Consider the following 27,865-nt stretch of genomic DNA (forward strand, 5'->3'; position numbering starts at 1 on the left):
CTCAGGTTTGGGATCTTGTTCCTCCTCTGTCTGTCCTCAGTCCCTGGTTTCCAATCTCATGATTTTAACAGGATTCTTGATTGGCACAAGGGTCATGGGTTCATGTTCTGAGCTTTCCCTCAACCCCAGATTCATATATATTTGCCACGTGACCTAATAGCATGTTATAGTTATGTTTACATATGTGGATAACTTGATATATCTGAAGATGAATTCTGGATTCCCCCCTAAAAAAAATAGAACACAGGAAGAACACCAATAACTAAACTCCTGACTGAATCCCCATTCTTCTAGATATTCATCCAATCAATCGAGTTCTTCCTGCTCCCCCTTTGAATTATGCTTTAAATCCAGGTACTCTAATTATCTGAGGTATTATTTCCCTAGGTCAGGTCACCATCATTTCTTGTGTGGACTGAAATATTTATTCATTTTGTTTTCCCCCCTACCCTTTCTATAGCCTTTTCTCCTTCTGACATCTAAAGCAATCTCTCTCTCTCTCTCTCTCTCTCTCTCTCTCTCTCTCTCTCTCTCTCTCTCTCTCTCTCTCTGTAGGAGTGTGTGCTTGTGCCTGATTATGGAGGACAGAGGAGGATGTTGGTGTCCTGATGTACCATCCTTTCCCTAATTCCCTTGAGACAGGGTTTCTCCCTGAACTTGGAGCTAGGCTAGCAGCCCTCAAGCCTCAGCCATCCTCCAGTCTCTGCCTCCATAGCGGGGATTTGAACTCAGGGCCTCATGCTTCTACAGAAGCATTCCTGCCTGCTGAACCATCTCCCAGACTCTAGAGCACACTTAAAAACAAAGAGAGATTTATTTATTATTTTGTATCTTGCATGTATCAATGTTTTGCATGTAGGAGCAACGTGTGTGCCTGATGCAGTGGAGGTCAGAAGAGGGTGGCAGCCCCCAGCCCAGATCTGGAGTTAAGGATGGTTTTGAGCCACCACCTGGGCGTTGGGAAATGAATTTCATCTTCTGAGAGAGCAGCAAGTGCTTTCTAGCACTAAGCCACCCCCCCCCAGCAGTCTTTTTATTTTTTTATTTGTATTTTTAAAAATTTTGAAGAAACCTACTGGGATGTGGTGGCTGAATGGTTAACGTAACGGACTGTTAAAAAAGTAAACCTGATGTCAGTTCTGCTCCTAGACTTTTCGTTTTTCTTAATAAACTCCAAACAGATGACCATAGATCTGAGGCTCTGAGGGGACCTTGATCTCTAGCTGCTTCTCTGGCTTTCTTTTAACCTTCCCCTGCTCCTGTGTTCCAACTGCTTTACCTCTTCCTCTGCCGGTGCTGCAGGGGGTCATATCTGCAGCAGTTCTGTTCTTCCAGACAGTGCATGCTTCACTTACTCCTCTCTAATCTTTGTTCAAATGTCTGCACAGCTCTGCACGAAATGCCACTTGTTTTCGCCTTCTGTTTCCTCATTTTACTCCAGTGCTCTTTAGAGTGCTGTAGCTGGCCTCCAACATGTTTATTTGCTTTTCTCTCCTTCCGGAGTGTCTTAGTTAGATGAAACACATGACCAAAAAGCAAGCTGGGGAGGAAAGGGTTAATGGGCTTACACTTCTGCAACACTGGTCATCATCAAAGGAAGTCAGGACAGGAACTCAAACAGGGCAGGAACCTGGAGGCAGGAGCTGGTGCAGAGGCCATGGAGGGTTGCTGCTTACTGGCTTGCCATGGCTTGCTCAGCCTGCTTTCTTATGGAACCCGGGACCTCTAGTCCAGGGATGGCCCCACTCACAATAGGCTGGGCCTTCCCCCATCAATCACTAATTAAGAAAATGCTCTGCAGGCTTGCCCACAGCCCAGTCATTTGGAGGCATTTTCTCAGTCGAGGTTTCCTCCTCTCAGATGACTATAGTTTGTGTCAAGTTGACATAAATCTAGACAGCACACCGAGAATGTAGCTTCTTCCTTTCTCCCTGTGTTCCTCATTTCCTCTTTTGAGATGTTGTAATGCCATATGCTCAGTACTTACAGTAGTGCCTGGCACAGGGTGTAGGTCCTCAGTCAATCTTGAATGAATGAATTGTATTTTCTCTTATTAGTTTTTGGTTTTTTGAGACAGGGTTTCTGTGTGTAGTCCTGGCTGTCCTGGAAGTTACTCTGTAGCCCAGGCTGGCCTCATACTCACAGAGATCCTCCTGTCTCTGCCTCCCGAGTGCTGGGATTAAAGCGTGCACCATCAAGCCTGACTTACTGAATGAATTATAAATGAATCTTTTCAAAGGAATGCGGTTATTAAAAGATCACCAGTAGGTGGCACTGTTTCCAAACTTTCCGTGTCTATGTTGGAGGAAAAGAGATTTTTTTTCTTTTGCCTCCCCTGAAAAACAAGGTCTTGTGAAGATTGTCACAGACCACTGGGAGATTAGTGGGATTAATACCAGGCATGCAGAAAACTTAATTTATATTTAGCTTTGATTTTTATTTTTTAAAAAGTTTCCTAAAATAAAAATTATTTGGGGAAACCTATAGGAAGTTGTAACATTGATTGGTATGTTGCTGACTCTTCAGTATAGTTATTCAGCATGGCAAATGTGAACAACTGTAACTCCTGTCCACACACTGAGTGCTGAGCTTACTGCATAGTTGAATAATAATAACAATAACAACAATAATAATGATAATTACTACGGTTCTGACAAACCTTCCCGACTTGCCCAATGCCATATCATTTCTCTGCTTTCCTTACTTCCTGTCCTTCTTCCTTGCGCCCCTCTGCCTCTGCCAAGCTCTCCTCCCTTGAAAACCTCTTTAAATAGTAGTTGTTCTCTTGAAGCATTTGGAATCTTGTCTTATTGAACCAAATTGTATATTTTTCCTTTCGGTTTACTGAAAATACACTTAAAAGGTCATTGATGGTTTTTATTTTTCTCTTCTTTTTCCTGTTTTAGGTCCCCCACCCTTGCTTCTGATTGTAGCATATTTAAGGGATTTGTTTTGTTTATCTACTTGAAGTTCTCAGCCTCTTCTCAGAACCCTGTAACTGTGTGGACCCTGATCTTTTGTACTTCTGTGTTTCTGACTTGAACGTCGAGTATGGGATGGCCCAGTGTTTACAGTTTCTGTTCCAGGTCCCCTGGGTGACTAAGAAGGGCTGACAAATGTCATTTTAACTGGGATACAGTTATAACCTGAGTTTTGTTTTTGACTTTTAAATCCTATACATTTGTAATTTCTAGTAATGCTTTTATTCCTCGTGTGCCTCATGCTATCATTTCTGTTTTGATTTATCACTCTTCACTTGACCTGCCCCCATATTATATTTAGCCCTGGGGTCTGAATTCAGTATTTAAAAAATAACTTTTTGTTTACTGAGAAGTCACTGAATAACATGTACTTGTTTAAATAATAATTTTCTGTTTTCCAAGGAACTGCTAGATAGCACTAAATTTTAATTGAGAAAACATGTTTTTCTGGAATGAGAAATGCCAACTTAGATAAAAGTTGTCATTAAGATAATATACTATATTTATTGAAATAGACTTTGTTCATTCAAGCAACTGAAAGCTTTTTCTTTTTCTTTTCTTTTTTTTTCTGGAGCTGAGGACTGAACCCAGGGCCTTGTGCTTGCTAGGCAAGCGCTCTACCACTGAGCTAAATCCCCAACCCCTGAAAGCTTTTTCTAATTTCAAATATGTTAATTTAGCTGCTAGACGAAAATGTTCCTGTAAACATATTATTTCCCGAAAATGAAATCTTGGAGACATGTTGCTTGTTGGAAGTTTGGGGAGACCCAGAGCCCTTGTTGGCTTCTGTTGACAGCTGACCTCTGCCGATGCGTGCAGAGGTCACGTGCATTCCAGCCTGGGTTTGCAGCCTACACCTGGCGGGTGGAAAGGCTTAGGGATTTCCCGTGTAGAATGGAGACTTAGCAGTGTGGCTTCAGTATTCACCGTTTTTCTCTTGCATTCTTTTCCCTTTCCTCCATAGACTGGTAGAGATCGCAGAATCCCGTTTTCCACTCTATTTTAACACTGAAGAAAAACTGCTTCTGATGAGCAGTAAAGTTCGTCTTCACCGGGAGCTTACCTGTGAGGGAGTTCTACAGAGGTAGGCAGTTTCAGATTTTGATGTTTTTGTAATGCTTTGAAGGTTTTTTTTCTTCTTCATATTTTCAGTTTCTAAGTAAAGAATTCTTATATAATAGAATTAAGGAAATACTTATTCTGTACTCTTTATTTGTTGTAGTTTTTTGAAATGTTTCTTTAAAATGGAAAAAAAACCATTTAAATGAATATTTTAGAATCTAAGTGGTTTATTAATTATGTGTTGTTTTGTTAGCAAATTACCTCAAAATGTAGCAGCTTAAAACAACAAATACGTATTTTCTGGGGTCTGGGCACCTGGGAGTGGCCGAGCTGGGTGTCCTGCCCTGCAGTTGTCCAGGACTGGAGCCGTCTCATGGCTCAGCGGGCCTGGCACCTGTTTCCAGCCTCACTCCTGGGACGTTGGAAGGCCTGCTTTCTTACATGTGGGAGTTGTGGTCTTTGTGCCTACTGTCTGGAACAAGAGTACCACTGTGTTGTCAAAGCTTTGGTCACACAGCCCAACTCTTGTACCGCGTGGGAGGGCATATACGCACAGGGAGGGTATATTCATTCACACAGAGATGTGACAGGCCAGGACATGGGAAGAAGAGGAGAGGAGGCCATTTTGGAGACTGGCCACCACAAGTAGTTTTACTTTAAAATTACAGCTTTTATAGAATTGTAGGACAACATGAAAACACTCTCTCTGTTTCCATAAGAATGCAATATGAGAGGAGTGCTGGATTTTATGTCACCACTGTAACTTAGGGAAGTGTGTGTGTGTGTGTGTGTGTGTGTGTGTGTGTGTGTAGCATGAATCTTAAAGAGTCTTATTAATAAAAACAAACCTAAGATCAGTTATTGGGGTGAATGCTGGAAGATCAGAGAAGCAGAACAAGCCACAGCTTCCTCACCTTGCCAGTTCCTCAGCTGATCCTGTTTCCTCAGACTGGAAGCCTCTGAGTCCTCATCCAAATGGATCTCAGCTGAACTGCTGCTCAAAAGCCTAAAAGCTTAACCAGCCAAACGCTTCTAATTTCTGGTCTTCACGCCTTATATATCTTTCTGCTATCTGCCACCACTCCCTGGGGTTAAAGGCTCACTTCTTGGGATTAAAGGCTTGAGTCACCATGCCTGGTTGTTTCAAATGTGACCTTGAACTCTCAGAGATCCAGAGGGATTTCTGCCTCTGGAATGCTATGATTAAAGGTGTGAGTGCCACCATTTTCTAGCCTCTGTATCTAGTGGCTGTCTGTTCTCTGACCCCAGATAAGTTTATTAGGGTGCACAATATTTTGGGGAACACAATACCACCGTGTGTGTGTGCACGCACGCGCGCTAGTTACTAGGATTGAACTTAGGGCCCAGTGTGTATCAGGCAAGTGCTTTACCAAAGAGCTCCATCTCAGCCCTTTTTAAATGTTTTATTTTGAGACAGGATCATGCTTACGTTACCCAGTTTGGCTTTGTACTCCCACTGTAGCCCAGTTTAGCCTTGAACTTGCAAACTTCTTTCTTCAGCTTCTTGAGTAGTGAGGCCTACAGATCTGTGTCACCAGGCCTGCCTTATCGTTTTAAAGCTCATTAACCTTTTTAATGTTTTAGTGTTGTTGTTTTAGATTTATTTATTTTATATTTTATGTATATGCATATTTGCCTACATGTTTGTGTGTACACCCTTTGCATGCCTGATGCCCTTGGAAGAGGGGGTAGGACTCCCCTGGAACCACCATGTGGGTGCTGGCAGCCAAACCTGGTCCTCTGTAACAAGTATTCTTAACCATTGAGCCATCTCTCCAGCCTGTTGACTCTTTGTAAAAATGATGTCTTGGCAGTTGCTTACAGATCTTCCATGTTCAGCCTGCTTGCTTTTCTGAGTTCTAATCCAAGAGCATGACTTTCCCTTTCCCCACTTTCTTACTCTTTTCTGGGTACCAACCAACAAACTCCCAGTCATGCTTGTTCTTAGTGTTCTCTCTGACCCTCCCTTGCCCTCACAGATGCTGTAGACCTCCATCACTGACCCTGACTCGAAGGGCATGACGTTCTCTCTTCTGCCCTAGCTCCCTCCCCCCAGAAGCTGCCAGGTTTCACAGCTTGCCCATCCTGTGGTTAGCTTTTCTCTCAAACCCTAGTACAGTGTTCTTCCATCTTCCTTCTAAAAAGAAAGACCAAGAAATAAATCATGTCTTAAATTTGTTCACTATTTTATAAATTCTACTTTCTTAGGCTTGAGTCTTTGGAGGAGGAGATTATTTCCAAAGGAGTTAAGCTTGTGATTGTTGACTCCATTGCTTCTGTGGTCAGAAAGGAGTTCGATTCGCAGCTTCAGGGCAACATCCAGGAAAGGAACAAGTACTTGGCCAAAGAAGCATCCTTACTGAAGTACCTGGCTGAGGAATTTTCACTCCCGGTAAGTGTTTGCTTTTCCTTCTTTTTCTGAAGGTCATGACCTCACAGGATCGAGTAATAAACTTAGAGAAGACTAGCAAGCAGGTGACCTTTTCAAGTTTGATTGCTCTAGCAGATAACTGGTTTCGTAAGTGACTCTGTCTGCTGAGATTATTTCCCCTTTTTATATCGTGACGCTGGGTCACATTGAAGTGTTTTGGACAGTTTCCATGACCACTTTCCTTATTCCTTCTCATTGTGTCCTCATTCTGGATGCTTCGGATCACATCTGTCATGCTGAGGTCACTGTTAAGCAGTGCAGCTCCCAGAGTTGCCTGGATCTGTTTCTGTGAACTCTCTTTGCAGTGGCAGGGTACCCTGTAGATTTTGTCAGCTCCATCGTCAAAATGTTACTGTGTTTAGCGCTGTTCTGGTTTGCTTCTGGTGGGCAGAGGTCAGCCGTGCCTGGAAAGAAAACCTTGAAAGAGCTGTTGGAATGGCTTTCTGTTGTGGGCATTGTGATCGGGACGTCTGCGGGGGAACTGTCTGGGTTTGTGGTGCATAGTTGACAGCAGACAAGTGCAGAGTAAGTTCCTCCCCACTCGGCTGCTGCATGTGGGAGGGCTGAACTGCTTCCCAGCCTCAGGAACACTGAGCACTGTTAGGCTTTCCTTTGCTTTTTCTAGACAGTCTTGCTGTCCATCCCTGGCTGTCCTCCCCAGACCTTCCTGCCTTCCCTTAGTGCTGGGGTTACAGGTGTTGGGTCCACACACTGCAGGGCTTTTCAGTTTCAGCCACGTCCCATCCAGACAAGGCAACTCTTTAACCTGAGATTAAAATTTGCTTGAGACTTTATAATTGTCATTTGTTTGGGGGAGATTAAAACTTTGGGTCTTTGTATCAAAAATAATACATTACAAATTATGTGAGCCACCATGCAGCCTTTTGTTTGCAAAGCCAAGCAGGAAGTCAGGGAGTAGATGTCATACATGTACATTCTACATATTTTAATGCCTCTAAAACTCATAATTTAGGTTAAAATCAGCCACTGCAAAGTTTATCTTGAGAAGTGTTTTCTTTTAAAAATTTACAGCTGCTTAAAATGATATATTTGCATTTCTGTTGTTCCTATTTAAGTAGACTAGAAAAAAAATAAAGAATATTTCAAAGAGATACTTAATTGAATGGAAATTTAAGATTAGTTGCATACTTATTTTATTAATTTAGTATTGCTTGACCTAAGCCCATGTAAAATGTAAAAATTCACTCTTTAAAACTTGCTTTTCTTTTTTTGAATAGCAATTATAGCCTGAATGCTTTGCAATTTACTAAGATAATTCACCTTTCTGAGTAAGAAAAAGGACTCTACTTTTCTTTGTTTTAGCAGAGCTCTCAGAAACAGCAGTTCCTCAGTGTCTGCACTCTGAAAGAACATGAACATGCTTGTGATCTGACGTATGATCGTTATTGTCAGTCCCTAATCTAGATCCTTCTCCCTAGGCCCAGGACTCCAGATCTGATGCTGCGCTAAGCACAACCAGTATCCTATGGAGTTAGGAGGTGCGCATGCCTTTAATTCTAGAAGGCAGAGGCAGGCAGATCTCTTGTGAGTTCAAGGCCAGCCTTGCCTACATAGTGAATTCCAGGCCAGCCAAGGCTGTACAGTGAGACTCTTGTCAAAAAAAAGGGGCGGGTGGAGGGGAGGAAACGTAGAAATCTAATGGTTTCTTGTATTTTCTTGTGTTGCTTCAAGGCACTGACTCCCCCTTTTTCACCATTTAAGGAATTTTTATTAGAGCAAGAATTTTATAATTCAAATTGTGTTTCTGTGCTCAGTTATCAGTTCTGTTACTTAAAACAGAATGGACAGCCTGAGTTACTCCATATTAGAGAATTACAAGCTCAAAGAAAGGGATGCTTTACATTTTTGTACTTTGCCGAAAATTCTTCTTTATAGTCTATAAAACATTAATTTGTTTTTATATTTTACCATTTTTTTTTAAATCAAGTAATCCAGGACTAGCATTGTTTGCTAGACCTGACATTTGCTCAGTACAAAAGGTTCAAGGTTTCCTTTCCTTTCCTTTTAAAATTTATTTTATATTTTGCAATTTTTTTCATAATATTAACGATTTCAATGCTTAGATATTTTTCTTCCACAAAGCATGAGGCTGTTTTTGTGTTTGTTTGTTTCTGTGGTCCCTGATTAAATTAAGCCGTTTGGCGCCCCAGTGGCACTGTCCACTGCCTTCTGGGGACCCTCATTTGCTTGGGGTACTTGTAGTGTCAGCCTTTGAGTAGGGAGACGCTGGACGCTCAACTGTGAAGGAATTCTACAGCCTGCTTGCTGTTCATGGTCAAGGTCAAGAACCTTTGACTGCTTCCATGTTGGCCTCTGCACCCCTTTGAGGGCAACAGCAAATGCTGGGTGAATGGGTGTTTTCTCGTACTCAAGCCATGCACCCTACTCTCGCAGACATTCTCTTGAACCCCCATTGCTGACTGTAGTGTTATTACCACAGGAATATGATGAAATATGAATAATACTTCATAACAAATGATACTTACGAAGTAAATCATCAGCTGTGCTGCATTTGTAATCAATAAAATGCTGTACAAATAATTATGCTAATTTAATGTTATAGATGATAACTTGATAGGTTTATAGGTTTATAATATGCATATATTAACCTATGTTATAGCTTCTTTTGATTTTAACATCCATGAGTTAATGTGATGACTCAATTTTTTGAGCTCCTAGAGAACCTTTTGTTTGTGAAGGGTGACATCATTTGGTCCTCATGTGGACATGCATGTGTTTATATTTTAATTCTGTTATGGCTCTTGTCTGCACTAGTCATCGACCATCAAAGAGGTTCTAAGTGACACCACTTTATTGGAAACACACATATTATTATGTTATAGAGGATTCGAGTTATAAAATTAAACATTCTCAAGAGAATTTTATAGACTTGAATACATGAAGACTGTGGCTTGAGAAGCACAGTTACAGAAGTCTGGTGGAATTTTTCTCTCTGAAGCTTTGGGGAGCTGAGAGGCATGCTGCTGTGGGGAGCATCGTTTTTAAAGCATGTTCACGATGGTAATGGAAGAAGTAGTAGATTCTAAAAGTGTTTATAGATGCTTTGTGGAAATAACATGAGGAAAGGATTTAGATGCTGCCTTCTAAAGTCAGTGGAGACTGTGGTTGTACCACCTGTCTGCTGCTGCTTCTGTCCACCATCTGCAAAGCAGTAATGTCACGTCGTGAGTTGCGTAGGTGGCGTAGGTTAGGGTAATAGGACATTCTTGTGAAAGGTAATGATTAGACCATTCACAGTAGCCCACCTTTCTGTTTTAGGAGGAGTGGCTTTTTCTTCACCTGTAGGTGTTAAAATTCAGATTATTGTAAGACATGACTGTGGCCATGTTTTCTATGGTTGCCCTCTGTGCTCTTGGTTCTGTGCTTTTGGGATTATGCCTAGCTCTAACTTATTGCTTGTCAAGGCTTCTTTTGAAATAATAATATCTGTTTTTATGCTTAAAACTTTAGAAAAATGAATGAAAATATGTGTATTTCTTATTTTGCTATTTAAAGGCATCTAGATTTAGGATCATCAACAAGAAGAAACTTTTTGTTTTAAGTGAAGAAAATACAATAAGATTAAATACTTTATTATTTGAAAAAGGCATAGATTTTTTTTCCCTTCAAATTAATATGACCCAACTTTATATGAGCCAGAATTAGTCTTTTCTTTTACCTTCAGCTGTTTCATCATGCAAGGTAGGTTTAATCTTGAAGATCATACCTTATCATTGACAACTAATAAATGTTAAAAAATTAAATTAGTGGGCAGTTCATTAAATAATTAAGATTTTGTTAATTACAAAATTCTCATATTGTGTTTCTGACTTGTGGCATAGATTTATATGTCCAATTTTGCTGTTTAGTCTTTTTATGAATGTTTGGAGCTTACATTTTTCGAGAGTCTCATGAAATTGCTCTATGAGGTAGAAATCATAAATCCTTGATGTGTTAAAACACTGGAGTCAGAGTTCACACCGTGTGTCTTTTTTATGTGACTTTTCTGGAAATCAGGTCTTTGGGGTTCAATCTGACTGTTCATAGGAATCACTGAGAACAAACACCTCGGACTTGGAGATGAGGAGGGCTCTGTGGACCTTCTGTTTGCTCACACCGAAGACCATGCTATTTCAGCCTTCCACTTGCTGTCCATGGCCTTAAACTCACTGTGTAGTAATTAGCCTTTACTCCATCAGCTAATGGAGTCATGGAAATCTTCACTTTCCTTTGTGTAGCTCTTTCTGATGTGGGAAACTTTGGTTTTATTGTCAGCTAAAGTCAGAAGCTAGAAACAGCGTACAGGTTAATGAGTAGGTGATTGGCGAGGTAGCATTCGTGGTCTGAAGGGTGGCACCTCATGCAGTGGTGGGATGAATCAGGTAGCCCAAGAACACACTCACAGCGAAGGAAGGGCTAACTCAACTGTCTCAAGTTGCTCAAATCTAGCTCATTTCCAGAAAAAAGTCTTCCCGTGGGGCCTGGCCCTTGGCTGGACCCTGGGAGATGAGCTTCAAGCCCTGGGGATATTCTACCTAGTAAGTATTTTTGTGTGTGTGAGGGTTGAGGTCACAGGTACCAGTTTATGCAAGCAATGTGGTTTGTGGTAAGCATTGATTTTGTTCTAGAGACTGGAGTCTGATTAGCTGAGGTCATTTAAGTGGGTGCTGCATACCTCCTGATTGACCCCTAATAAAAATGCTGGACACTAAGGGTTGAGCCAACTTTCCTGATTAAAACCACTTTGCACATGTTGCCCTGCGTCACTGTTGTTGAGACAGTTAAGCACATCCTGTGGCGCCACTGGGAGGGGACACTGGGAGCTTCTACCTGGTTTCCCTGCGCTTTGTCTTGCTTTTCTTTGCTGATTCCACCCCTCTGTCTCTCAAAAGTCATAGCCAAGGGAAGGGAAAAGAAAGGATGGGGAGAGAGAAGGAGCCTTAGCTGTAACATCTTCTCTGAGCTTATGTTTTTAAAACTATTTTTATTATTGTATATTGATATTTTTATAAAATTTTAATTTTATCTATTGATGGGATCCAAAGCGATGTTATGATAGTTTAATGGTAACTGTTTAAGACGGGCAAGATGTAGCTAAAAGTGTTCCAACAAGCTTAATTCACTAGCTTTGATGATGTACTGAGATGTACTAAGTGAGTGAGATGGTAGGAGGAGCTGGGAGAAGAGAACTCTGTATTCTCTTTGCAACTTTATGGTAAATCTAAAATGATTGCAAAATAGGCAGTTTTTAAAAAGGAGGTAAAGTGGGTGGTTTTCTTTGCCTTAGCTGGCCTGCAAACTCATAAAAACACTGTACTGGCTGTGTCTGGAGAAGGGGACGTGCATTTGAGGTACTGGCTCTCCTCCCTTTGACCATCTGCTTCTATAGATACTATCTGATACCTCCTTATTTTTAACACCCTTTTTATCTTTCAGCAAATTCTCCTGGCTCCATTTCCATAATAAATTCAGTGTCTGCCTGCTTCCCCACCTCAGTCCTACCTCCCTGGGTTCTGGTAGAATATAGCACTGGCTGTTTGTAGTCTGACTTTTCTTTGGGCTGCCAGCTCACAGATAATGACATGGAGACTTATTTATTCTGAAAGCTTGGCCTTTACCTTAGGCTTTCCCCCCACTAGCTCTTATAACTTAAATTAACCTGTCTTTATTCATCTACGTTCTAACACGTGGCCCCGTTACCGCTCTTCTTACCATTATGTTTGACTTCTTCAGAGTGTCACGGGTGTCTCTCTACCTCTCTTCCTCCCACAGTTCTCTCTCTCCCCAGAAGTCCTGCAAATCCTCTCCTGCCCATCTATTTGCCATTCTGCTCTTTATTAAACCAATCAGAAGGCAGAGACACATCTCTAGAGCATACAAAAAGATTATCCCACAACAGTTTTGGATTTAGACGTTAGTTTGAGTGATAGTCTACTCTTGCTTATATTAAGACCTTGAGTAAGTGTGTATGCTGGCTCTAACTCTTAGTTTTCCTGTTTGAAAAATGGGTATACTATCTGACTTGTAAAGGTGCGGGGATTAAATGAGATGTCTGTAATGTTCTTCACCCAATACTTGGTCATTCTGTGAAAGGCAGCCATTAATTATTAATTTTAGCAATTACCTCATTTCAGATGCTTTGTATACTTTCTATCCTAATATTTGTACAGTATTAAAATGATAAGGACAAATTGTGCTGTAGTTTTCATTGTTCCCTTCCTCTGTTTTGTTGATAGATACTAATATATAATACTGCCTGAAACCTCTTGTACCCCATATCTCCTACTTCTTTATATTTCATACTTTCTTCTTCTTTTCCTTTTTAATTTCATCCTTAGTAATTGTGTCCAGAGCTCTGTGTGAGGCACAGTGAGGTCACGAAGACAAACATAGTCTCTGTCTTAAGTCTTCTGTAAACAAGTCACCTGCAGAGACAAATAGCTCTCTGTGGTATATCGGAGAATAGAGTGAGGATCTTGTCGACTGCTCTTTTTCTGTTTCTAACTGATATGTAAGAAGCGTGGCACCTCCATTCTGTCATTGGGGCTACAGATTACACAGAAAATAACGGGAGAGTGGGGACCTTCAGTTTCCTGTGAAAGCCTTTCTCGAGACTAACCCTGACCCGTACTGTCTCTCCCTTATTCAGAAAAGGAGTGCTCTTTTGGAGGTCGGCACTTGGTAAACTGAGGAAGAGGGCAGCAATGAAAGGAAATTGCAGCCCTAAGGTTGTCCTGCACGTGTCCCCCAGTCCCCCACGTGCTGTGTGTTTTCCGGTGGAAGATCTTAAGCTGTGGCTGAGTGGCGACCTTTAGTTTTCCAGTGAGAACAGGGATACAGTGAAATGAGGTGACTTACTCTAGACTGCATTATATAATTGAGTACATGTCATTTGCCACTTGTAGCATGGGTTTTTATTCAGTATTTAGTTGGTTTGTTTCTGAGTTTCCTGCTTAGATAATGGTGTGATACACATCAGTGCAATGTAACTTTCTCCAAGTCTATCTCTGACCACATCCTCTGCTCAGAAGCATTGTGTGGTATTATGTATAATTCAAGTACCAGACTGTAAGCACAATAAGGACCAAGAACTTTCACGTCTTTGGTCCGGTATATCCTTCATAACTGGGTCAGAACATTTGTTGATGGATTGCGTTCCTGATAAGGCACTCAGGAAGACCCTTCTTTCTGGCTCCAGCACATTCTTCCTGTCTTGCCTTTTTCTGTGCATGTAGACTGCTGGTCTACCTCTGCTTTCTAACTAGTTCCACTTTCCATTGCAGTACAAACATTGTGAACTTCTCTTTGAAACTTAAAGGATGTATATGCCTTACAGTGTCATTAACTTTTTGTGTGGTTGTGTCTGAGCCCCTGAAAACAGGACTATACACTCGCCATAGCTACCTCTCTTGAAAAGTGTCTCATGTTAAGTAGGTATCCAATACATATTTGTAGGATATTTTATATTTTTAATTATACAATTTCTGAAGTGCATATTTAATTAAATGCTTATTTAATTCCTATGCTGTTTGAAAGGACAGCACTCTAGTAATGCTTCTAAAGTGTGCAAAATCACCTGGAAACTAGGGCTTGGTGTCCATCCTTCTTCTTTACAACTGAACATAGAGGTTGGCTGATGATTGGAAAACTCTGTTCCTCTAATGCTCTGAGCTGCTCAAAGTCCTCTGAGATGCCGTTAGCTACAGTTTTATATCAAAAACTGTAATGTAAGAATTCAGCATCAGTGTTCTGTACAGAGTGCTACGGTAATGCCTCACTCCTAAACCATGGGCAACAAAACACAGTAAAATGGGACTGTATCAGACTTCAAAGCTTCTGCCCAGCAAATGAAATAGCCATCAATGACCTGAGAAACAGACTATGGAATGGGGAAGTATTCAGAAATCATGCATCTGACAAAGAGCTAATATCCACCATGTATAAAGAGATCCTCCAACTCAATAGCAAAGCCTGGGCAACAGCAAAAACAAACTGATTACAAACTGGCTTTAGGACTGAGTAGATCTTCCTCAGAGGACGGACATAGCCCAGTGTGGTGGCTCATGCCTGTAATCCCAGCACTTGGGTGGCTAAAAGCAGGAAGATTGTGAGTTTAAGGCCATCTCAGCAATATCAGGATCTCAAAGCGATGTCTGTGCTCCCAGGTTCATTGTAACATCATTTCCCCAAAGCCAAGCCATGGAAACAGTCTAAATGTTCATTCATAGGTGAACGGATAAGAAAATTTGGTATATACACATGATGGAATATTACTCAACCTTAAAAAAAACTACAGTTAGTGATAACATGGGTGAATGTGGAAGATGCTATGCTAAATTAAATAAGCCAAGTGTAGAATACATACTACGTGATCCCATTTACTTGTGGAATCTAAAATAGTCCAACTCCTAGAAACAGAAAGGTGATTATCAGGGCTAGGGGGACTGGATGACAGGGAAGTATTGGTCAAAGGTGCAAACTTCCAGATATTAGAATGAGTTAGTCTTGGATGTGCGTACATAACACATTGTTTGAGTTAACAACATTGTCTTGTATACTTGAAAATTGGTTAATCTTCTGTTTTTATATACATACACAGCGAATAGTGGGGGGAAATTTTGGAACTAACAAATGTATTGAGTGTAATAATTATGGAAACAGTTTAGTGAAAACACATAACAGCTGTGATTTAAAACCTTTCTTACTGGGGCTGGAGAGATAGCTCAGTGGTTAAGAGCACTGGCTGCTTTTCCAGAAGACCCAAGTTCAGTTCCCAGCACCCACATGGCAGCTCACAACTGTCTGTACCTCCAGTTCCAGGAGATCTGGCACCTTCACACAGACATACATGCAGGCAAAACACCAATGTATAGAAAATAAAAATTAAAAAAGTTTTTCTTCTAGTACTACTTAGACACTTTAAAATAGAGCATATGAAAAGTTACATAGTTCCCATTTGAACAGTTTATTTACTCCCCCTGTGCCTTCTGTTATTAAAATTTGTGTTGTGTATGTGTGAGTGTACAGTGTATGCATTCGTGTGTATATAATGGTTCACACAGCTGTATGTGTGCACAGAGCTCAGAGGAGGATGTGAGCGGTCTTGTTTTATCATTCTCTACCTTACTCCCTTGAGACAGTCGCTAACTAACCCTGTAGCTAGGTTGGCTGGCCAGTAAGCCCCAGCAATTCTCCTATTCCCTCTCTTACTATGTAGTGGGGTTACTGGCAAGTGTATGACCACACCCTGGTTTTATGTGGGTTCTAGGGATTTGAACTCAGGGCATCATGTTGCACAACAACAGCTTTTACCTGCCAAGCCATCTCCCCATCCTTAACTTACTTATTTATTTACTTCTGGTGCTGGGAGTTGAGCCCAGGATACTGTATGTGCTAAATTATTATCTCACTACCGAGCTATATTCCTGTCTCCTGCTCTCTGCTTTTCTTTGATGGTGATAGAGATAACCTTATCAATTTCACATTTCCTTGTTTTCATTTTGATTCTCTTAATGTTGCTTCACTGTCTATTGGGAAATGTTATATTGGGTTTTGGTATTCTTAAAACAGAAATGGCAAATGTTTGTACTAACTTAAATCTTGTGATAAATGTGTTACCTTAAAATAACTTCTAAATTCTTTGACTTTACACCTCTCTTGGAGAACACCTGAGATCTAGATGGCCTCCTAACATCCTGTTTTGAGGTTTCATGAAAACCCAGTATATGCTGTTAGTATGCAGAAGATGTTTCACTTTTATGGTTTGTAGCCAATGAAATGGCCTACTTAGGAATTTATCTTAAAGCTTCTAGGGACTTAAAACATAAGGTAATTTTTATAGTCATCATGACTCAAAGACTTTTTCCTGTACATAAATGCTGTATATGTGAGGAAGGGGTAGTTATGACTTGAGCTGGATAAGTGATATCCATAGTATAGGGATAAAAATATGGTATTGTGTGTGTGTGTGTGTGTGTGTGTGTGTGTGTGTATGTGTGTATGTGTGTGTGAGAGAGAGACAGAGATAGAGAGACACAGAGAGAGACAGAGAGTTGGTGCACCAATGTGAGTATGCATGCGCATGTGTGTGTGTTTGTGCATGAGTGTGAGGTGTGTGTGTGTGTTTGTGTGTGAGAGAGAGAGAGGGAGGGAGGGAGGGAGAGAGAGACAGAGAGAGAGAGCGAGAGAGAGAGCGAGAGCGAGAGCGAGAGAGAGAGAGAGAGAGAGAGAGAGAGAGAGAGAGAGAGAGAGAGAGAGAGAGTGTTCATCCTTCAGTGTTGATCCTCAGGAACCACCCACCTTATTTTCTGAGGCAGGCTCTTTCACTGGCCTGCAGCTTGTTGATTAGGCTGGGCTAAATATGGACTGAGTTATCTCTCCAGCCAAAAGCATATTGTTTTAAAGAAATTATTATCGTATGAAGTTTTTATTCTTCTAGTTAAAGCCATGAAAGTTAGTTCATTTCTTAGACCATATTATAATTATTTGCCTTTGTTACTCTTTATGATCTTTAGCTTAGTCTACTGGAATGTCTGGTAACATGGGATGGACTGCTTGGTGGTTTTGGAAGTAACAGATCTTTGTCCAACAGAACAACTTTCTTTCCAAGTTCCTCTTCCAGTCTTTGGGAACCACATTTTGATGGTTAAGGATTTCATAGCAACAGCATGATGCAGTAGAAGAGACCCAGAATTTTCGGTTAAAAGATAAGCGTTTCAGTAACAAATGTGTTACAACTGGCTGTATGATCCTGCTCTATGATCAGTTCTCTCTTCTGATACTTGGTGTCCTGTTATGTGGGAAGGGATTAAATTCCTCTATTGCAAAGCCTAATATTATTAGTAATAATATTAATAAATGAATAAGAACTTAATATGTTGCTGGATTACTAAATTTATTTTTTTACAATTTATAAATTACTTCATATATAATTTTGCAAGAAGACATGTTTATATATAGTTGTTTTAAAAGAATAAAAATATTATGTGTATATGAGTGTTCTTTCATTGATTTATGCACATCAGGTGTGTGCAGGTACCTATGTAGGCCAGAAGAGGGTGTTAGGTCCTCGGAGCTGGGGTCACAGGGATTGTGAGCTGCCCCATGTGGTTCTGGGAACTGAACTCAGGTCCTTTGTAAGAGCAATGAGCGCTTTAACTGCTGTGCCATCTCTCCAGCTCTTTTTGTCTGTCTGTCTGTCTGTTATTGAGCCCTGGCTGGCCTAGAACTCACCATGTACATGAAACTGTCTTCAGAATTCTGGCAGTCTTCCTGCCCCTGCCTCCTGAGCTCTAGGATTAGAGTCAGGAACCACCAAGGTTGCAACCACTTGGAGCAACTTTTTTTCTTTAAAACTATACTCTGCCTTGGTTATTAATTTTTTTATAGTAATAGATTTGTATGGATTATTTTCAGCTTTAGTTATTTGATTGATGGATTATAGTTTCCTAAACTTAGAGAATGTATTTAATGCATTTTATTTAGAGTTTTGAAATATTATGTGAGTAGTATTAATATTTCTTTAAAAACAACTTCTAATGGTTATGAATGATCAAAAGTAGTAGTTCCTAGTGTCATTTTTGAGGGCTATAACGAAGTTCTCTTTTTACTAAGAATAAGATTGCCATCTAGTAATAACTCAGTGTGGTTATTTAAACATAAATATTTAGCATTTGTGTTTATAGAGTACTCTTCAGTTGTTAATTAGCCTGAAACAGTGTTTATCTCTGTAAATGTCTGGCAAGTGCTTGTGTAAGCCAGCTTTGGGCAGGATTTCCAGTCAGCGTTTGGAGAACTTTTAACTCTGGAGTTAGCTGATATTTGTCTGTATACTATGGAATCTTCAAAGTATATTTGATTTTTTAACTATACCAACATTGTTTTAGAGAAATTTTGAAATATTGCCATTCCAGATGATAAAATCTTTTGTTTCAATGTGCTTTTGTTGCTATAACTGAATGCCACAGAGTAAGTAGTTCATAATGAATAAAGATTTTTTTTCAGCTTGTGGTTCAGGAGGTTGGGAATTCCAAAAGCATGTCTCTAGCAACTGCCGGGGGCCTTCTTGATCCACCACAATGTGCTGGATCCAGAAACTCACACCTTCCAGGACCTAAAAGTTAAGTGTAGTCCAAATATTTCCCTTTATAACTTGGCATTTTTAAGAACATACACCACTGAAGACATTTTGTATTGAAATAACCTGCTTGATGGTTAATAATGGCTGTTGGCAGGGTATAGAATCACGTAGGAGACAGATGACTGGGCATGTCTGTGGAAGTTTCTAGATTGAGTAAATATAGATGACACCTTTCCATGCGCTGAGGTCTCAGACTGAATAAAAAGGATAAAGTGAGCCAAACACTAACATTCATCCAGTACAATCTTTGTTGTTCTTTTTTCCCTTCCTTTCTTCTTCTTCTTTTTTTTTTTTAATATTTAGTTTTTTGAGACAGGGTTTCTCTGTGTAGCCCTGACTTTCCTAGAACTCACTCTGTAGAACAAGCTGGCCTGGAACCTGGAGATCTGCCTACCTCTGCCTCCCAAGTGCTGTGATTAAAGGTGTGTGCCACCACCGCCTGGCTGTTCTTTGTTTTCTCAATGATATACCTATTGTGGAATATTACTTTAACTAGGCAAAGATGTGTTACATTTGTTTATACTGCAGAATATTATTTTAACTGTGTAAAGGTGTGTGATGTTTGTTCCTGCTGCCTTTGTTAATGATGTGAAGATGTGTTTGTTGCATATGTTTATGCTGTATTTGTTTAATTATGTAAAGATGTGTTGCTGTTTCCCCTTGCCTGCCTAAGGCACCTGATTGGTCTAATAAACTGAATGGCCAGTAGCTGGGCAGGAGGGGGATAGGTGGGGCTGGCAGGCAGAAGGAATAAATAGGAGAAAACTAGGAGAGGGGGGGGGAGGGAGGAGAGAACGAGTGAGGGGGGCATGCCAGCCAGACACAAGAAGCAGTGAAAGACAGACAGACGACACAAAGAAAGGTAAAATCCCCAAGGAAAATGTAGCTAAAGAGAAACTAGAGTGAAAAGAGCTAGCCAGAAAAGAGCCTAAGCTAGGCTGAGCATTCAAAACTAATATTGTCTCTGTGTCATGATTTGGGAGCCGGCTGGTGGTCTAAAAGAAAGCCTGCTACAGACACCCATTCCGAATGGGGTGAGATGGAATTTCACTGTAGTTTTGATTTGCATTTCCCCGATGTCTAACCTCTAATTTCTGAGATTTTTTTGAATTAATATTTTGTGGGTCTTAATCTCTTGTTAAATAGCTGGCCAAGATTTTCTTACTTTGCATAGGCTGTTTCTTCATTCTGTTGTTTCTATTCCTGTGCGGGAGTCTTCTGATTCAATGCAGTCCTGATTGTGAGTTCCTGCTATGATTTCCAGAACTCTTGGAGTCCTGTTCAAAACACATTGCCTGTATCTTGATGTATTTTCGCTTTAACACCGTAAATATTGGTAGATACAGACACCGACAGCTCCGCAGACTCCTCAGTGAGTTTTGAAGGACGTAGAAGGTGGAGCTAAAGCGGTCGAGAGCTGCTGCTCCAGAGGATAGGTGGGAGGGTCCGGAGAACCAGAAGTTTGCTACAGTAACCCAGATGTGAGGGACAGGGACTCCAACTAGAGTAACAAGCGACAGGGGCGCGAGAGGCAGAGTCTATAGATGTTGAAGACTGGAGAAGATGATAATATCCAGTGTCGGTTATTGTTTGAGAGGTGGAGACTGCTAGCGAGCATGTGACCTCTCACTCGTCCTCCTGGAGGGCAGCACGGCACAGTTTACTTTAGGCTGTGAAAATGGACCTCTCTGCAACGTATTCTTCCTTTGTAATAAGTGAGGATGCTTTTGCAGTTTTATGGATACAAACTTGAATGGAAGTGTCTGTCAGCAGAGCCTGGCTAAATGTGTTACATTCATTCCTTGGAATGTGTGTATGCAGTAAAAATGGGGCTGATGGAGAGTTAACCATGCACACACTGCATTTAAGAGGTCATTTGCATAATATGGTTTCTCTATTACCAGTTTGGCATGCATTGGTTTAAGGTTTATGCTTAGAAGTACCTCTTTTGTAAAACCTCAGGTCAACCAATAAGTATGATGTTTAGAGAATTATTTTTCCCTCAACCATTCCAGCCTTTGGCCCATTTTTAAATTGTAGGCCAAGTTATTCACAGTAGACATTTTGCTTTTATGAATATGAATATAACATTAAAAGACACTGTGTGACAACCCTTTCAGAAACGATTGTTGCTGCATGTTTGACTAAAGTTTCAGGGTCTGCTTTACTTAGAGAAGCATCATGTTGCAGGGAGGTGATGTGTATCGTACATTAAAAACAATTAGAAAGCGAGTGTCCTGCTTGACTCTGTCATCGCTAGCTTTTCAACATTTATGGTCAAGGTTGATAATCTGTACATTTTCATCTCATTAGATTATGTACCATGTTTGGGCAGTGATCTGGACTAGTTTTCAGTTAAATTCAGGTCGAAAAGCATAGACCCACATCTGAAGAAAGTCTTGTACAGTAATGTATACTGTGTGTCATTCTTTGAAATAAGAATTCTCCCTTTCTTCCCATGGTAGTGCTGAATCCTCGGGGAATGGTGAGCCCAATCTGCTTGCACTCCTTTACATTATAATTACTAGTTCTTGAAGTGTGTCTGGTCAGCGGGCTAATCATGCCTGGGATGTTTGCCTTTATGTTGTGTGAGTGAACAGATTGCTTTTTACTGAGAAGCTCCACTCCGAGCCGCTGTGCTGTAGAGCAGCGTTCTTGAGCATGACTCATTCATTTTTCCTCTTTCCATCTCCCTGCCTTGCCTCCATTTCTTGAGTTTTGGGACTGCAGGGGTGCTCCGTCGCGGCTTATGTGGTTCTGGAGAAAAATCCTGGACTTGGTGTAAATAGGCAAACATTCCCCTGACAGAGTTGCAAACCCATTCCCACAGTCATGTATTTGGTATTTCTTTCAAAGGGGTCTCTGATGTAGTTTATCCGAAACTGTTTCAATTAAACAGATGATATTTGGCATTGACGACATACGTGTCTAAAGTATCTTTTTTCTTTATAAGATGTTCTCCATACAATTCTTGGAGGAAAATAATTTTAAAAACTATCTTTGTTTATTTTGTGGTGCTGGGAATTGAACTCATGGCCTTGTTTATGCTAGACAAGTGTTCTGTCTCTAAGCTACATCCCCCCTTGCCTTTGAGACAGGATAATGTTATGCAGTTTAGGTTGACCTTCTGCCCACTCTGTAGTTTGATGTGGCTTTGATCTTGAGTTCCTCTTTTCCGTGCTTCCCAAATGCTGGAATCCTATGTTGTGTCTGACAAAAAGCAGCCTTACTGAGCTGTAATTTCCCATACCATCAAATCAATTTTAGGAGACCATTTTGCTTCCGTGGGAAAATCAATAGATTTAAGACTACCTCATATATTATTGATCATTTGTTTGTGCTTCTGAAAACAGGCATTTATTTCCTCCTTTATTGTTAGGTAGCTATAATCTTGTTGCTCTTGCTATCGTTATTGTGTTGTAGTTTTAAATATTTTGAAATAAGCTTCCTAAGCAGACAGGACTACAGATACAGCTTTCTCTGCTATTTTGTACTGGCAGAGTATTTTGAAATGACTTTATCAGTTGTACTGTGCATGTTGGCATTATTTGCACTGCTGTGGATGAATCCCAGGGACTCACTTAGGTGGTAGTCAGGCGTCTGTCACTTCAGATGCAGCTCCGGCATACTGTAGCATGAGTTTGAATAGATGGAGGAATGAAAGACTTCTTAGAGAGTTCAGTACACGTCTTAGAGGTGTTCTAGTGAAATGGATTTCAAGAATAGGGAAAGCTGATGCAGTGAGTTCAGAACTAAATGATAATGTTGCTGGATGGGGGAAGGGAGACGAAACAGTCTGTGTCATTGGCTGCTGTTTCTAGCCCGTGAATCATCTGTTCTTTTCTCCTTGTTAGTGCTCTCATGACCTTTCTCCTCTTGGTCCCTTCTCTTCTGTGCACGTGTGTCAGGAAAGCTGACCCCATCCTCATGGTGGGCTGATTGTCCAAAGATCACTTTGACTCTTATCCACCAGCACTTCACATATGAGCATATGATCCAATTCTGGTGAGTGGGATGTCAGAAAATCTTTTAAAAATATTTATTTATCTTATTTTTTAAAAAGATTTTATTTGTTTATTTATTATGTGGACAGTGTTCTGCCTGCATGTATGCCTGTACACCAGAAGAGGGCACCAGATCTCATAATTGATGGTTGTGAGCCACCCTGTGCATGGGAATTGAACTCAGGACATCTGAGAGGAGATCACTGAGAGAGCAGCCAGTGTTCTTAACCTCTGAGCCATCTCTCCGGCCCCATTAGAAAATCTTTTAAGCGTCTGGGGATATTCTTGTTGTTGAGTGAGATCTGTTGGATACCGCTCTCTTTCCCAGGACATGTCCAAGGGTATATGACCACTAAGTCCATGATGACATTAGTGAAAAGTCTTATTTCTAGTTAGCATTTACGTTTTTTAGAGGAAAATTTAAAATATTTAATTTTTGTATGTGTGTATGCACACGTGTGTATGCGGGTGCCCATAGGGGCCTGAAGGGGACACTGGATCTTTTAGAGATGGAATTACAGGCATTTGTGAGCTGCCTGTTGTGGGTGCCGGGATCTGAACTCTGGCCCTCTGAGAGAGGTCAGTGCTCTTCACCACTGAGCCATCTCTCCAGCTCCCATATGTTTGTTAACCTGTGTATTTTCTTGTGCTCTAAGTTCTTGGGATTGAAATTACTGTCCATAGACTATCAGCAGCATCCTCTGAGGGCTTGTAAGAATTTCAGTCCCTCCCTTTGTCCTACTAAATCCGAGTCTCTGGCTGATTCCATGTGCATAAAAGCGTCAGAGGCATAGTTTAAGCCCCCTCAGCTTGGGCTTTTATTTACTGGCAGCTTGGAAACATCCTGTTCTATTTTCATTTCTGTTGCTGTGATAAAATACTCTGACCAAAAGCAACACAAGGGAGTAGAGGGTTTACTTGGCTTATATTCTAGGTTATAATCCATCCTTGGAGGGAAGCCAAGGCAAGGAACTCAAGCAGCTAGTCACATCACATCCACAGTCAAGAACAAAGAGAATAAACATATCCTTGCTGCCTGCTGGCTTGCCTATGCTCAGCTAGCTCTCTTCACTCTTACACAGTTCAGCATTCAGGCTGGGTCCTCTTACATCAATCAACAATCAAGACAATTCGACATAGACATGCCACTGGCCAACCCAACTTCGAATATTCTCCAGGTGAGGCTCTCAGATGATTTTAGGTTGTAGAAAGTCAACGGTTAAAAACTAGCTGGGCACAGTGGCACTAGCCTTTAATTCTAGCATTTGGAGACAGGCATTTGTGAGTTCAAGGCTTGCCTGGTCTACATAGCAAGTTCCAGGACAGCCAAGGCTACACAGAGAGACTTTACCTTAAAAAAGAAAAGAAAAAAAAAAAACCTAGCCATCACACATCCTCTTATAATATTCTAGACTCTCTTCCTCTGAGGAGGCTCCACCTTTCCCATCATGCCACATAGAAGCAGGGTAGGGCACTATTTCCTACTCTAATAGAAACATCAATTATTGGATCATTGTATAAACATACTTTCATCTTACTTTGAATGACATATAGCTTTAAAACCTTTTAATAGTTATTTTTGGTTGAAATATAAAACTGTAGTCCTTACAACTGTGGTCAAAAGGACTTTAATGTTGTTTTTGGCAAGTTAGGGGCTATGAGCTTAGCTCTGCTGGCTGCAAGTCAGCTTGGAGAATCACATTTTACCTCCCTAAGGATTCCTCCTTTCCACAGTCTCCCAGCTCTGTTCCTATTTCAGCTAGACAGGGTTCTGAACTGCATTTCTATTCTAGAATCATACATCTCCAGGGACCAACTCGTGGAAACTGCTGACATGTGCATTTCAGCTGCAGAGGTTTATTCCTGCTGGGACTGTGTCCATTAAGACCAAGAGCAGGGAGGAATGAATCTACCTGCAATCTAGAAATTATATTTAGGTTTTCTTCTGCTCTTTACATAGATGCCATATTTCAAAAAAGCAAAATGCCTTTACAGTTTTTCTTTCTTGTATATCTGTCTGGAGATCTTGAGAGTATCAGGTAGGATACATGGAATTCTTCAGAGATTAGACTGTTATTCTGTAATTAGTAGATGGCAAACCGTCTGTGTTATGCTTCGCAGTGAGAAGTCACTGAGGCTTCTCTGAAGGCAGTACTTTTAAAGAATGTGTGACTATGGCGATTGATTTTATTCTTGTAATGTGCTAGTTTTCCCGTGTGCTGGGTTTTACGGCAGAGGCTGTGAAAATGAAGCTCAACGGCCATCTTAGACACGATCAAATGGAGGCCTGGAAAGGGAAGTAGCTCAGAAGAGCCTGTCAGGAACCTAGAACTACACGCCCCAGCTCATTGGCTCCTCAGGGCTGCAGGGCAGGTGGGTCTTCTGAAGTCTGATTATCGTCAGGAACGCCTTTGCTGCTGTCCGGGTTGTGTATTAATGCTTATTTTCTTGAAACACTGCTTTTATTTGAAAAAAAAAAAAAGCAATCTGGTTATTTAGATTTTGATGTCTGGAGATATTTTTTTAAAAAAAAGAACCAAAATGAAGTTTTCATTGCTAATAATAAAATCTAAATTTTGAAACAAAAGTGGTAATTTGTAAAACACTGAAAAACATTTCTGATGAGACTGATAATGGTTGACACGTGAACATTAGGAAGATCTTCATAACATCTTTCACATGATTGATGTGTGGATTATAAAACATTGGTTAAAGATCTCTTTGGAGTACAAGGTGTAGAACAATAGATTTTAAAATAAGTTCATTTCTCTGCAGAGTTGGTAGGGCAACTACTTTTTAAAAGTTGGCACTTGTTGAGGGTTGCTGTGTTTTCAAGTAAACATTTCTGTAGTTATATGAAAAAGCCATTAAAACACTTCTTTTTCCAACTATGTAGGTAAAGCCGTATTATCTTCCATGACACCAGCCAAAGCAAGGTAGTGCAACAGATTGCAGATGTAAACATGGGAGCATAGTTGTTTTCTATTGTGATTTGCAGACATTTCTTTTAAAAATGTATTTTGGGGCCTGAAGAAATGGCTCAGTGGTGAAGAGTATTGACTATTCTTCCAGAGGAAGTTCCCAACCTACATCATGGGACTTATAAGTCCAGTTCCAGGGATCTGATACCTTCTGGTCTCCAAGGCACCTGCATGCACATGTTCATACACAGACAGAGATAAACATACACATTAATAAAGGTAAAAAATGTATTAGATGTATTAATTAAATTAACGTGCAGTGAGGCTTTAATTAGAATAATTAAACAATGCATTATCATATAAATAATAAAGATTTCAGGTGGGCATAGTTCACATGCTTATGATTCTAGCACTTGGGAGGTGGAGATAAGAAGATCTTATCTTCTGATAAAAGTCAAGGACATTTATTTGAAGCTGTACATGAAGTCTGAGACCAGGCTGGAATATATAGGGCTCTCTGCCTTTAAAAAAGTACATAGCTACTTAATTGGAATTTGCTTTATTTCAAATATGGTAAATATCAGTGTGTATGTAGCCTAGATGTCTGAAAGTTCTTTGGGAACCTTAGTAATTTTTATAAGTATAAAGCAGTCTTGGTGGATGAAGACAATTTTTAGTGTTTATCAGATAAAGCTCCAACTTTTAAGTTGCTTTTAAGGCCTTCTGTAATGTGATCCTAACATACTTTCTCCAGATTTCCTTTTTTTTTTTTTTTTAAATATTTCATTAATTTTTATCATGTACATGAGTATTTTGTCTGCATGTATGTATATCTGTGCACCATGAGCGTGCCTGGCACCTGAGGAGGGCATCAGATCCCCTGGAACTGGACAGATGTGAGCCACCATGTGGATTCTAGGAATCGAACCCGGGTCCCCTGGCTTAACTGCTGAGCCATCTTTCTAGTCAGCAAATTGCATCTTATATTGGCCTAAGTACACCCTCTATAATATTCATTTGAGCGCTCATTCCGTAACACATTTGTTCGTTCATGTTTTCATTCAGCAGAGACAAATCCTTATCCTCACTGTATCTGTATTTGAACACTACAGTGTCTAAAATAGTCCTTAGCCATAGGAAGCTCGTCACCTAAAATTAAATACATTAAATAAAACTGACAATTCTGTTCTCAGTGGCCACATTTCAGGAGCTCATCACATGTTGGTAATGCTGGACAGCATGGAAAGCATACCCGCATTGTGGAAAAGTACTTTCTTATAGTGATCCTCTGTTACGTGTTTGTATGTCTGTGTGCACACATGGAAGAGGTCAGCTTTAGGTGCTGTTCCTTAGGAGGCATTCACTTTGTTTTTCTCTTTTAAAAGGTTTATTTATTTTTATTATACATGTTTGAGTGTTTTTTTTTCTACATGCATGTCTTTGTCCCATATGCATGCAGTGCCCCCAGGGGCCAGAAAAGAGGCATCAGATCCCTTGGAACTGGAGTTACAGATGGTTGTGAGCTACCATGTGGGTGCTGGGAATTGAACTCAGGTCCTCTGGAAGAGAGGTCAGTACTCTTAGCAGCTGATCCATTTCTCTATTACCTTTCCTTGTTCTTGAGACAGTGTTTCCTTGGGAGCTTGCTGAGTATTTTGGGCTGGCTGGCCAGGTAACTCTAAATTCTTCTTGCCTCCCCTCCATAGCCTCTCCTGTACAGAAGTGAACTAGTTCTCCAGCCTTATGTTTTTGTTTTTTTTTAATAAATATATGTGTGTGTGTGTGTGTGTGTGTGTGTGTGTGTGAGTGTGTGTGTGTGTATACACATGTACACATGAGTACAGGTGCCCACGGAGGCCAGAAAAAGACTTTGTATGCCTTGGAGCTGGAGTTTCAGGTGGTTTTGATCTGCTTACATGGGAACTGAGAACTCAGAACGTCTGTCAGAACAGTAAGTGCTCTTTGTCTGATGAGCCACCTCTCTAGCCCCTTGTATTTTTTTTTTATTGGAAATAGATTCTTTTCATATAATATGTTCCAATTACAGCTGCTTCCCCTCCCCTAACTCATTCACAACTCCCTACTTACCCAAATCCACACCCTTTTTTTCTCTTTCTCATTAGAATACGAACAGGCATCTAAAAAATAATAAGATAAGATAAAATTGAAATAAGATGAAATAAAAACAAACAAACCTAAATGAAGCAAACGAACTAACAGACAAAGAGCCAAAGGAAAAGCACAAGAAACACATACTGATGCAGAGACACATTCATACCCACAGA

General features: G+C 40.5%; 1 protein-coding gene across 2 annotated transcripts in view; it reads left to right on the forward strand.

Annotated features, from left to right (window-relative positions):
• The window catches only part of Rad51b (RAD51 paralog B), a 541,809-nt gene that overhangs the window by 29,120 nt on the left and 484,824 nt on the right, over positions 1-27,865 (forward strand). For both annotated transcript variants that reach the window (XM_076550950.1, XM_042260850.2), the window contains exons 7-8: positions 3,946-4,065; positions 6,273-6,456. In XM_076550950.1, the coding sequence (XP_076407065.1) occupies positions 3,946-4,065; positions 6,273-6,456 (304 nt within the window). The remainder of the gene's footprint in view (positions 1-3,945; positions 4,066-6,272; positions 6,457-27,865) is intronic.

This window comes from Peromyscus maniculatus, chromosome 14, assembly GCF_049852395.1.
Source record: "Peromyscus maniculatus bairdii isolate BWxNUB_F1_BW_parent chromosome 14, HU_Pman_BW_mat_3.1, whole genome shotgun sequence".
Lineage (NCBI taxonomy): Eukaryota > Metazoa > Chordata > Mammalia > Rodentia > Cricetidae > Peromyscus > Peromyscus maniculatus.